The sequence below is a fragment of the Paroedura picta genome, chromosome 13 (assembly GCF_049243985.1).
Source record: "Paroedura picta isolate Pp20150507F chromosome 13, Ppicta_v3.0, whole genome shotgun sequence".
Taxonomy (NCBI): domain Eukaryota; kingdom Metazoa; phylum Chordata; class Lepidosauria; order Squamata; family Gekkonidae; genus Paroedura; species Paroedura picta.
The window spans coordinates 4,052,062-4,065,246 of record NC_135381.1 but is presented as its reverse complement, the minus strand read 5'-3'; the positions used below and the strand labels follow the sequence as shown (position 1 = coordinate 4,065,246).

At 53.8% G+C, this 13,185-nt stretch overlaps 1 protein-coding gene across 1 annotated transcript in view; it reads right to left on the bottom strand.

The window, feature by feature from the left end:
- TMEM132B (transmembrane protein 132B) overlaps positions 1-8,783 on the bottom strand; it is a 218,965-nt gene extending 210,182 nt beyond the window's left edge. The window contains exon 1 of the mRNA XM_077308304.1: positions 8,201-8,783. Coding sequence (XP_077164419.1) covers positions 8,201-8,279 — 79 coding nt within the window. The 5' untranslated portion in view covers positions 8,280-8,783. The remainder of the gene's footprint in view (positions 1-8,200) is intronic.
- Positions 8,784-13,185: the final 4,402 nt, after the last annotated feature.

Below are 13,185 nucleotides of genomic sequence, written 5' to 3'. Positions count from 1 at the left end.
TATCCCTTTGCTGCAACGTGCTGTTTGAAATGTCTGTAGCGCTTCCGCTTTTTCCCCACCCCTCTCCTGCCACATGATCTTCCTTGGTTCTTTTTTTAATGTTCCGAGTTGAGCGCTATAGCACCAAACCAATATAGTATTTCAATGCTCTAGCACAGTGGTCCCCAACCTTTCTGAGGTTGGGGACCGACAGGGCATTGGGGCGCATCGGGCCACGGCTGCAGGCCGCGCCCCCGCATCGGGCCGCACCCGCAAGCCACGCCCACACGGGCGCGGCCCGGCCCCGATTCCTTCTCCCCGCCCTCCCGCAGTAAGAAGCTTCCCGGGCCGCAAGCTTGCAGCCTGGGAAGTTTTTTACTGCGGGGGGGGGCGGGGAGAGGGAGCCACGGCCCCGCGCCATGGCCTTCGCGACCCGGCACCGGGCCGCGGCCCGCAGGTTGGGGACCACTGCTCTAGCAGCTCCACTAAAACGCCTTGACTCCTGCTTCTCAAAGGTGGCGCTATAGCACTAAAGTGCTATATTGCTTTAGTAGTGCTATAGTGCGCAACTTAGAACATTAAAAAAAGAACCAAGGAAGATCACATGGTGAAAAAGGGCAAGGGGGAGATAAATAGCACTGTTCAAAATTACCATAGCCCTTCATTGGCGGAATGAAATTTGCTATATGAAACCCTCACCCTGTATCGCTTCAGTCGAAATCAGGCCAGTGGTAAATAACACCCCTTTTAGAATGGAAATGTGAAAAATTCTCACAAGATGGGTTTCCTTTTCTTGTTTTCCAAACTAACAAAAAGGGGCAAAATTCCTAGCAGGAACCTGCAGAGAGCACTGTGCTTCTCAAAAGCGGGAGGTCACAAATATTATTAAGAACTGAAGGCATGGAAGAAATAGGATTTATTCAAGAATAGGGTTTATCCAGAGGTGGGGCAATGGAGATATAACACAGCGAATCCAGCACCTTTGCTGAACTACAATTCCCAAGATCCCTTGGGGGAAAGACATGAAAGGTCAGTGACCATGAAAGTAATACAAGGCCATTTGTAGGTTACAATGCTATTGAGGCCACCCTACACAGCAGCCATTTTCCCCAAGGCAATAAATCTCTGTAGCATGGATATCAACTGGAGTTCCAGGAGAACTCCAGGTCCCTCCTGGAGGTTGGCAAGACCAGGAAATGTCACTTCACAAGCCCCTTCTATGTCCTTCAGCATCCACCTACTTCTGCGGTCATGAGGACTAGAAACTTGCATTAAATGCCTTTTGTTGATTGCAGGGCTCTTTACATTAAAAGGGTGCCATTTTAACTTTAGCAAGGTTAACAGACCAGATTACCTAAACACCAAATTGAGAAGTCCAACTGTCTCTTTTATGAACTTAAACTATTTCTTTTTAAGCAAGCAAGGAGGGAGGGAATCTCTTTATTTTGTCCAGACAGATTGGAATCTTTCCTAACGGAGCCCGTCATTTTTAATCACAGTGTGCATGAATGCAGGTTTTGAATCAAGGCGTGCATGTCTAATACCCCATGGCTTTACTAAGTAAAACCCCTTGGTTTCTTGGAGGGGGGGTGCCAGGCATCAATCCCTGTGCAAAGCGAACACAGACATAAATCGCGATGTACGAAATTCCAAAAGGGACCAACAACAGCGAAGCTTTTCAGAAGGCCGCCGGCTCAGATCTGCCTCCCCTCTTTCGGCTGAAAGGGATCCCCCGTCGGCATTCAGTTAGGCGAGAAAGCCGCACAGTGTTTGTCCGAAAACCTGCTCTGCCTTCAACAACTTGATTAAACCCAAGCCAGGCCTCCGGCCTCCTGGCCACCCTGCTTGGCTTCCAAGACTTTCATTACTTTCCAAAAAAGAGACAAGGAAACTGTCAACGCACATCAAGCCGAGGTTTCGCCTCGGTGGATTTTTACAAAACGGCCGGCGCCCTCGGCTTTGGTGACGCCGCGCACCGTCGCATGGCGATAGCCGGGGGAAGGGGGACGGGGAAACGGTGGAGGGCAGCCCCGGCATCTCGCACAAACCTCACTCTTTGTCCGCTTGGCCCTGGGCCAGCCCTCCCGGAAGAAAGACAGAGATTGTTTAAGAGGGAACTGTCTGCGGCAGAAGAGCCAAATTACAGGCCGGGGGTAGCCCTTACAGACAAACAAGATTTTCAGGGTAGAAGCATCGGAGAGTCAAAGCCGAAGGCTGAATCGGGGCTCTCCGGCCTGCCAAACAGATGGCGTATCCCTAAGCCAAGGCCGCTTTGCACAACCCTGTGCAGAGAAGAGGGAGAGAGGGACATGACTGTTCCATAGGAAGCAGATTTAAGAATGAAGGCCTCCCAGGAGAATGCCTGCTATATCTCTGGATGAGTCTCCGTAGGGAGGAACATTTTCTATGTTGTATAAACTCTTAGCAAGAAATGTCGTCATTACACAGGGGCTCTCCCCCGCCCCCCTTTGCACAGCAACTGCGTACCCCGTTTTGCATCTTTGGCTCCCACCAGGAGATTGGCAAGCTCCAGCGGAAAATTCTTTCCTTGGTCACACGGTCAAACGTTAGGAAACACTGCCACTCTCCACAGCCTTAGAGAGAATTCTCACGCAAGGCTCTGAATCTGGAACGTTCTGCATGGCAAGCCATTCTGGTTCCCAACCTCCAGGGGGCACCTGGAGATCTCCTGCTTATTACAACTGATCTCTGGGCAGCCAAGATGGGTTCCCCCGAAGAAAATGGTTGCTTTGGAGGGAGCTCCCTAGAGCCTCTCCCCCAAAACCTTCCCTCTCCAGGCTCCACCCCCCAAATCTCCAAAATTTCCCAACCCAGAGCTGGCAACCCTGTCTATCGCTGAGCAATCCCCGTCCCCCAAGATGCATTTCAACTCACTGTGATGTTTTCAAGGTCATACCTCCATCCCGCCTCCCCGTAAACCGGCACATGTCTATAAGAGGCCGCAGAGAAGTAAATTTGTACACACCAGTTGGTTTCTGCGTGTTCTGATCCAACTACCGGGCCACAGTGCTGAATCCAGTCAACGGAACGACACACCACCAATGCCGTCAAAGGCTGAACGTGACCAGGTGACGGCATTTCGGCCACGTGGCCAATGGGTCTGACACAGAGTGGATTGTCGACCGGCTCTCTGCAGCCAGCGCATGAAAGAAAGCAGATCCCCCTGCTCATTTCTGATTGGTTCGATTGCAGTTGGAAAGCAACCCTTTGGACAAAATGAAATTCTTTTGCGAGAAGCAGCAGCAGCAAAAGATCTGGTTCTTATATGCTGCTTTTCTCTACCAGGAGGAGTCTCAATCTGGCATCCCATCGCCTTCCCTTTCCTCTCCCCTCAACAGACATCCTGTGAGGGAGGTGAAGCTGAGAGTGGTCTGAGAGAGACTGCTCCATCAGAACGAGCCCAAGGACCCCCATCTGGCTGCATGTGGAGGAGCAGGGAATCGAAACCTGCTCACAAGATTAGAAGCTGCAGCTCTTAACCACCATGCCAAGCTGGCTTTTAACAGGGATCAGGTCGCCGGAATGATGAACGTTCACGATTTTTGGAATAATATCATCCAGAACGGAGTATGGCCCATGTGTATTTTTTTTCAAATTATCCCACACGATTTTTTTCAACATTTCCAGTTTTGTTTGTATATTTAACCCCCTTTTTCCTTGTGCACACAGTAGCAGCTGAATTCTTCCTTAGAAATGAGGTCCCTGGGGTCGCCGCATTTTGTTTACTCTTCCAAAAGCTACAGAAATCTTTTGCTTCTGCATCTCTTTTGCGCTTGCAAGATGCACCACATGCGGGCACGTGGGCAGGTATGCATCGCACACTTTGCAATTCATTCCAAACACAACTTGGCCTGAAACAGCAAAGCCGGTGCAGGATCGCAAACACACGTGATGCTTGTTCCACTGGGTGGGTCTACATGACCATAAACACCCATATGGACACGCCTACCCAGGGCCCCTCCCACCCCATCCAGGCCCATCATTGGCCATTTTGGGAGGGATGGGTGGGTCTACATAACCATATACGGTCAACATCCCCCTGTAAATGCTTAACAAATATGTAAAAATTAATTAACTCCCACCCATTCAGGAAACACTTCCAGAGCCCTTCCCAAAACCCTGGATGAGAAAGCCGGATATATGGTCATCTCAGCCCCCATTCTCCCAATGGCCAAAAATGGGCCTGGAGGGGTGGGAAGGGGAGGGGCCCCGAGTGGGCGTATCCACAGGCATTCCAAAGACTTGGGGCCACCACTGAAAAGCCCCAACACTGGTTGCCACGTCTCTGGAAGCAGCAGCACAAGAGAGCAAGGCCTCAGAAGTGGGCATTATCTTGTGGGCGGGACAGTATGGGAGGAGGCGGTCCTTCCAGCACCATGGCCCCAAACCAAACTCTCTAGCTCAGTAACATCCAAGCTTCCAGTATTTTATCAAGTCAACAGTCTCGTGGGCAAACCCGTCAAGATTGGGTCGCCCCAAGAATCTCCCAACTGTGAATGATCCCCTGGGGTTCAGCACAATTTGCTGTGCATCCCTCCTGGAAGGAGAGGGGAACTCGGAACAGTGATTCATGCAGAGATACAACCTAAAACCTCCTCTGTAGTGTATGGGAAGGGGAGTCCACAGCAGAGCTGCACTGGGTGGAACGGAATGGTCTCACAGCCCCCAGGGCAGAGCTACAGCAGAAATCGCCAATGGAGCAAGGCAAAGTCAAAGCAGAGACTCAGACAGAGATGCGGCGGGCTGCCTCTTATGCAAATACTTTTGGCCTCTGCAAAACATTCAATGGCCTTGGGAATTATTGATCCCTCCCCACTGAAAACAATGTTTTAGAAATCAGTCAGACCACAAAAGTAAGAGAAGGCCATTTTGGAGATGAGCTAGAATTCCGGGACAGCAGCTACTGGACTCCAAGCTCTCTTTCATAAAAGGACTGGCTCGAATCTAGCTTTGTGGGACTCCCCCAAATTTCCCTACGCGGAAGTCCAAACAAGAAGCATGTCACTTTCTGCCAAAGACCTCTTGCCAAACTCGAAAGCCCACCATATTCCGCAAGCAGGCTGAACCATTTTTCCAAAAGAGGCAGTATCACGCCTCTTTTGAAGACTGACATCAGCAAAATAACCCAAATGTAACATGCAGAGAGAGCAGTATCTCAAGCGCCCCACCACCGAAGTGGGTTTACTTGCAGGCAACCAGCTCAGCACTGCTGTAGCACCTGAATCCCCGATCCCCCATCTCCCATTTGGCTGAATTTGGTTTGCGTTCTCTTTGGGGCAGGGGCTTCCTTCAGCATAAGCCACGGAGTCCTACAGAAACAGGAGTGGCGGGAAGGACCGTCCTGTCGCAGCTGATTTCTGGAGATCCCCAAAGGCAGGGGTAGTCAACCTGTGGTCCTCCAGATGTTCATGAACTACAATTCCCATGAGCCCCTGCTGGCAGGGGCTCATGGGAATTGTAGTTCATGAACATCTGGAGGACCACAAGTTGACTACCCCTGCCCAAAGGGATGTCAAGGCAAGGGATGTTCAGATCAGAGGTGGCTTGCCATTGCCCACCTCTGCATTGGGACCCTCTGGTTGCTTGGGGGTCCATCCAAATAGTAGCCAGGGCCGACCTTGCTTAGCTTCCGAGAACTGACAAGATCGAGCTAGTCTCGGCTCTCCAGAAATACTCATGCGCATCCTTGATACGAAGCAGCCCTTTCTTCCAAGGGCAGTTTCAAGGCTACAATCCAAAGCATACCCATTGAGAAATAAGCGCCACTGAACAGGCTGGGTCTTACTTCTGAGTAAATGCACCGAGCAGGGGGCTGGACGAGATGGCCTGTATGGCCCGAATCTAGGATTCTATGATTCAGCCAGGTCAGTCAGCAGCCCAAGAGTCCCTTCTGCTGGAGAGTGAGTCAATCGCCCGCCCCCCCCCCCCCAGACTCAGTCTCCCCTTCTGTAAAACACAAACACGCTCTGCCACGGCACCTAAACCGGGATTTGCATGTTCTTCAAGGATGGAGACAGTCACAAGTAGATACTGGGTGGGTGGGATTTCACAGTGCAAGTAATTCAGCAGTGGAAGGTGCTGCCTAAGGAGGTGGGGAGCTCCCCCTCACTGGCGGTCTTCAAGCAGTGGCTGGACAGATCCTTTCTCCTGGAACAGGGGGCTGGACTAGATGGCCTGCATGGCCCCTTCCCACTCTAGGATTCTAGGAGTCCAGTTCAGCAGTGGAATGGGCTGCCTAAGGAGGTGGGGAACTCCCCCTTACAGGTGGTCTTTAAACATCGTCTGGACAGATCCTTCTCCTGGATGCTTGAGGCTGATCCTGCACTGAGCAGGGGGCTGGACTAGATGGCCTGCATGGCCCCTTCCCACTCTAGGATTCTAGGAGTCCAGTTCAGCAGTGGAATGGGCTGCCTAAGGAGGTGGGGAACTCCCCCTTACAGGTGGTCTTTAAACAGCCTCTGGACAGATCCTTCTCCTTGATGCTTGAGGCTGATCCTGCACTGAGCAGGGGGTGGGACTAGATGGCCTGGGTGACCCCTTCTAACTCCACAATTCTACAATTCCATACAAGGGCCCCCCCCCCTCCCAAGCACAATCCAAACCCCCAAAAGCCACGCTGCCCCTTTTTTATTAAGGCCATCCAAAACGGCACAACCCCTTGCATGAACTCGGCTGATTATGCACTCTGGACAACTCAAGAGGCTTTCTCCCAGCCGTGCTCCTTTGGACGGTCTTAATAAATAGAAGAATGTGGCTTTTCATGATGCCATTCAGATCAGCGGGGCGTATTTCCGAGCCGGGCACAGGCCGAAGGAGGAAGCGACAGCAGCGGGGACAAATGCAGGAGAATCTTCTCAGCCTTCACCTCGTCAAGCTGAGGTTCGACATGCAAAATCCCCACCGCTGGAACCAGGCACTTTCAAACGAGAGGCACCGTTCCCTTCTTTTTGGGCTGCTCCTGTTTTCCCAGCAGGCAGAAATTCAAGAGGGGCCCTTCTCCGCACACGGAGACGCACCAATGAGCGCCCACCCCCCTGGCTGGACCAGTCCAAGGGCTATTTCATCGACGCATTGTATTTACCAGGGACCAGGGAAAAGGGATTTTTAAGCACCGCATGCCAGATGAAAACGGTCCGATCCGTGGGGGTAAGAAGGGGAAGGCTACAGCTCAGAAGAGGACATTCGGGGCGGCAGTGGCTCTGAGAATGGGCTGAGAAGCCACCGGTTCGAATCTCATCTCTGCCACAAGGTGACCTTCCACCCACTGCTCAGCCTCTGTGCGTTCATCTTCAGAATGGGGCTAGTCGATATTGGTTGGCCTTACGAGGCCATTGTTATGACCCTTTCACGCACGGGAGAGCCCTCTGAAAGCAGAAAACACTCCCCAAATAGCAAAAGGCTGTTCGGAAGACATAAGAGCAGGGCACACCTGACTGCCGGCAGACACCCAGCAGGTGTGGACAGCCTCCATGGCCACACACTCACCCCACGCAGGCTGTGCCATTCTTCAATAGGCAAAGCCCCTGCAGCTGTTTAAAAATACACTGAGCTACCTTGCAGGGTTGATGTTGGAAAGGACGGACAAGAGAAGGCAAAACTCTTCCCCTGTTTTGGTCATAGGTTCCCTTTCCCGTGACAGAGAGGGCATCCTCCCTCTGCCACTTGACCCCCACGACAACCCTGCGAGGGAGGACTAGACTAAAACAGAGCGAGCTGGCAGTTTAAGGAAGCCTAAGACGGGGATTCGAACCCCAATGGAGGCTCTGACTGCCACACACAGAACACACTGTCACAACTTGCCGACTGCACCACCAGGCTCAAGCATCCCACACCAGAACATTTCAAGGTGGCAGAGGCAGTGTCGTACAGTGGTCAGAGAGACCCAGGTTGGCTTTGCCACTCTGCTGCCGGGGGGGGGGGGGGGGGGACCTTGGCCAGAGCCTCCCTTTCTCCCCCTAGCCTACCCTGCAGGGTGGTTGTGAGGCTCTGGCGGAGAACCTTCCCTGGGAAAACGGAAAGGATCGCTCGCAATCCCGCAGCCAGATCTGAAAAGACCCGAAGCGGAGACAAACCCCCCCCATCCCAACCCCCGCGCGCAGTGGGGCTCCCGGGCGAGCATCGTCGGGGGGGGGGGGCTTTTTTTTGGGGGGGGAGCCCGCTCTGTCCCGCGGAGCTGCAGCGCGCAACTTTGGCGACTCACCCGTGCACCAGCAGAGGACCAAGGGCAGCAGGAGGCGCGCGGCGTGGCCGGTGGGGGCTCCGTGCCCGGCAGGTGCCATCCTCCCGGAGGGGGTCGGCCGCGCAGAGGCGGGAGAAGCGCGCAAAGAAGCCACCGACGGGAAAGCGCGGCGCCGTGCAGGGCTCCGGGGCCGGACTGGGGCGCCGGGGGCTGCGCGCAAAGCCGACGCCGAGGATCGCCGCTGGGCGGGAGGCCGGGAGGGGCCGCCCGGGCCGTCTGTCCGGCTCACATGGCCACCCGGGCGCGGGGAAGCGGAGCGCAGCCTCCTCCCCCGGCCGCCTCCAGGCGCCACCGGGGGGAACCCGGACGCCCCCCCGGCCGCGCCCCCGCCCGGACCCCCCGCCCGCGCCCCCGCCGCGCCCCCATGCCCCGCCAACAACACGCGCCGCACCGCTCCTCTCCGCTCCGCCGCTGGCCCCGGCGCCCAGACCGAGCGAGCGAGCGAGCGAGCGGCGGCGGGGGAGGAGCGGCGAGTGACAAAGCCGCCCAGCCAATCTCCGCGCCCGGAGGGCGGGGGAGCCACGCGTGCAAAGCCCGGCACACACACGCGCGCACACGCACACGCGCCCCCGCCCAACGAGCCCGCGCCGATCCTGGGGGGGCTCCCGAAAGACCCCCCCCCCTTGGCACTGCCCAGGGGGGGCGGAGAGAGCTCGGGGAGAACGGCTCTGGAGGAGGAGACTTTGCACGGCCCGCAAGCGACTCCGCTCGCCTTCCGTGCAGGGGGTGCGGAGAGAGCTCGGGGAGAACGGCTCTGGAGGAGGAGACTTTGCACGGCCCGCAAGCGACTCCTCTCGCCTCTCCTCTGCCTGTCAAGGAAGCCGGGTGGAGAGAGTTCAAAGAGAACTGTGCCTGGGCCAGGGTCACTCTGCATTTGGTGGAAGAGCAGGGAATCGAACCGGGCTTACCAGCTTAGAGGCCACCGTTTTGAAGAAGAAGAGTGGGGTTTTGCGTTCTGCTTTTCAATGCCTTAAAGCGGTTTACAATCCCCTTCCTCTCCCCAGGCAGACATCCTGTGAGGTAAGTGGGGCTGAGAGAGTTCTGAGAGAACTGCACCTGGCCCAAGGTCATCTAGCTGGCTGCCTGTGGAGGAGTGAGGAATCAAGCCCAGTACTCCATATTGCAGTCCAGCATACTTTATGTCCTACACCAGGGGTAGTCAACCTGTGGTCCTCCAGATGTTCATGGACTACAATTCCCATTAGCCCCTGCCAGTGTTTGTGGGCTGGGGCTCATGGGAATTGTAGTCCATAAACATCTGGAGGACCACAGGTTGACTACCCCTGCCCTACACCACACTGGCTCTCAAGAAGAAGAGCTGGGTTTCTGGTACCCCGCCTTTTACAATCTCAAAGCAGCTCACAGTCGCCTGCCCACCTTTTAGAGGCCATGTCCCCTTTTTTGGGTGTCCATCTTCTTTTCTGCTCTTTAAAAAAAAAACAGATGGAAATCTCTTTTTCTAGTTTGTAGCAACTTATCACAGCTTCAAGAGTAGGGGCATTTAAAGCGGTATTTGGCATTATTGTCACTTTCTTGACCTGGTCAGGAAATAGATCCTCTTTTTTCCTTTTAAAAATGTGGTAACTCTGCCCTATGCTCTTCCGAGGCCCCTCCCATGACCCTTCCTAGGCTCCACCCCCAAATCTCCAGGTCTTTCCCAACCCAAAGCTGGCAACCCAGCAGAGAGCAACACCAAATCCATCCAAACGAATCCGGAGAGAACGCAGAGCATTTGCCACTGTGTCTCGTTTCGTCCATCAATTGTTACATGACACACTGAGGAAGTTTACCAAAACAAGAGTAATTTACCAGAACTTGTAAGTAACTCTGTTGGAAGTTGAAGGGGGTAGCCCTGTTGGTCTGAAGTAACACAACAAAAATGGAGTCCAATAGCACCTTTAAGACCAACCAAGAATGATTCAAGGCGTGAGCTTTCGAGTGAGTGCTCTTCCCCTCTCCCCCCCCTCTCCCCCAGGCTCTCGTACCCAAAACGTGACCCAGAAATTATATTGAGAGGGGTGGTTGGAACATTTATACCTTACATAAGAAGCGAGTTTTTAAATTGTCTGCTGTTTTTAAGATCATAGATCAACAGGGTTTTTACATGCGGTTTACTGCCCCGAGACTATTGCCAGAGAGGGACGGTCTACAAGCCAGTCAATAAATAACTAAATAAACAATAAAATTGAACTGAATTGAAAATTCTTACCAGAGGAGGCCCCTCACTGCTGGCAGAGGGCGAGGCACCAGGCAGCTGAAAAGAAGCAAACAGATTTATTGTGAAGAGAAACAACTTTGTGAAAACAGAGAGAAAAAGAGAGGAGAGATCCCTAACTGTCTAACTGCTCTGTTCTGTTCCTTGTGCCCCTTCTGTTCTGGCGGCAAGCAGGGAAAAACTGTCCTCAAAGGAGTAAGAAGTCTCCAATTGGGCCATATCAGGACATCGTCTCATTTGACTCTCTTTACCTGAACAAAAATTGGGACTTTCTAGACCTGATGGACCCAGGAGTCCCTGGCCACTAGCAGGAGATCAGGGTTACGGTTGCAAGGTTGGGAAACTTCCGGAGATTTGGTGGCGGAGCCGAAGGAGGACAGGAATCCCAGTGGAGTACAATGCAATAGACTCCGCCCTCCAAAGCAGCCATTTTGTCCAGAGGAACTGACCTCTGCAGTTTGATGAGCTGTAAATCTGGAGGATATCCAGGTCTCACCTGGAGGCTGGCATCCCCACAGGGCCTTATCTAGAGCTCCAAGACCCCCTACTCCAAAATCGGCTTCCAATTCTGCGCTACCCCTACCCGCAGCTACCCCTTCCTGGGACCAGCCCACTATCATCATTCGAGCAACAGGCCATGGGGTGCTGCATCAGTCCAATACCGCCCAGCACTGCTGTTTCTCTTGGTTGCTACTAGCAACGAGGCCTAGGCATTCTTGGGGCCTGGAGGCAGCCTGTCATGGAAGCTCTTCCCATAGGCCAATTGGTAGCCAAGGGCGCTCTCCCTCCACAGCCAAGGGGGGTGATTAGATGTGTAAAATCCATGGGTTCAGAGACTAGGATACTGTTAGATTTCAGCTTTTTATGGACCCGAGACAAACCGCATTGAACTTAAAGCTCCCCAGTCACCTCCTTGGTCCTCACCTCTGTTGCCCCCCCCCCCTGAAATCTCCAGGAATTTTCCAGCCTGGAGGTGGTAACCCAGTGAGCGTTCTGGTCACGGTCTCACCACAGAGTCCTGAAGAGACAAGATTTCCCACATGTGTCATTTGAGCTAAGCACCACTGACAAACTTTCTTTTATTGGATCCAAACTTCTGTTTGACCGTCTTGGTCCAGACGAAATATTCACCTCTCGGACCTCTTCCGCAGCAAGGGATACATTCCTGACTTCCCGTGCAATCTCTGTTTGCAGAAACCCCCAATTACGCTCAACCGGGCCCAGTTGGCGGGTGGGGGGGGGCAACAAAATGTTCAACTGAGAGATTATGTGGAGACCACTGCTTTTGCTCCGTCTGGGAGGCCCGAAATGTAAAGATTTTTTGTGTGCCCTTTGGTCTGCCGGGTTGTCTAAACCACCTGCTCGCCTGCGAAATTAAAAATTGGGACGGACGGTCGTGCTGGAGAGAGACGGATTACCGCTCCGGTTGAATCTCCTGCCAAGATGGACCCAGGAATATAAAACCCAGCTGCAGCCAGCCATCCCTGGAAGAAAGCAATGACCTCTCGTGTCCGTCTGTTGGTTCGCAAACAATCCCTCGCCTCCGTCGGAGGAAGGAAGGAGAGAAAGCTTCAGCCGAAAAAAGCCAAGGGAAGGCGGGCCCGTTCACCAGAGCCACGCCACTCCCTGTGCAGGAATTATAACATCTGCAAGAAATATCCATTATGAGCATGCGAGGCAGCTGCTGCCGTAAAACTGGAGAAGGGAAGTTTGGGGGATCATAAAATTCTGGAGCGAGTGGCACTTTTCACGGTCGGGTGGCATCTTCTCCACCGTGCGGTTCAGTCTCTGTCGCAGTATTTTTGAGCGTTTCGACTGGGGTCTTAACCACAAGGAAATGAAACTGAACTGGGTGGCCCCTGGGCACAAAAGTCCTTTTGCCCGGAAAAAGGCAAAGAAACCCCCGGTGGGGGGGGCTACTTGGAGGGAGGAGTTTTGGAGAAAGTAGCACCCCATGGCGCAAACAGCACCCGCTATGTCCCGACTGAACCCTCCCAAAGAAGCTTCCTAAGTAGAGCTACCAGCTTTGGGCTGGGGGGGAAAATGGAGGTTTTAAGGGGCGGAGACTGAGGGGCGGGGTTTAGAGAGGGGAGGGGCTTCAGTGGGGTATAAATGCCATGGCATTCTCTGTCCAAAGCAGCCATTTTTTCCAGCAGAACTGATCTCTGTCACCTTCGGACCAGCTGCAATACTGGGCGAGCTCTAGTTGCCATCTTGGGACTAGCAACCCCGGAGGTTGGGCACACTCCGGGTACTCATTCCAAAGAACTGGACCGACTGAGAAGAAGACGGCAGTCCAAAGAGAACGGTCAGCACGGTAGAACCACGGCTTGGTGTCTTGGTTAAGAGCAGCAGCTTCTAATCTGGTGAGCCGGGTTTGATTCCCTGCTTCTCCACGTGCAGCCAGCTGCATGACCTGGGGCTAGTCACAGCCCTGATCGCCCTGTTCTCACAGAGCAGTCCTGTCAGAGCTCTCTCGGCCTCACCTCCCTCCCAGGGTGTCTGTTGTGGGGAGAGGAAGGGAAGGCGTTTCTAAGCCTCTTTGAGGCTCCTTCGGGGAGAGAAAAGCGAGGCATAAACAACTAACTCGTCATCTTCTTCATTTGAGCGTCCCAGAGATGCATTTCAAGCAACGTGAAATCCGGTCTGTTGGTGGGCCCTGTGATGGATGCAGCCCTGGAGCTGACTCTAGATAGGAGCCTCCCCCCCCCCCACCCCACTCCCCGCCATG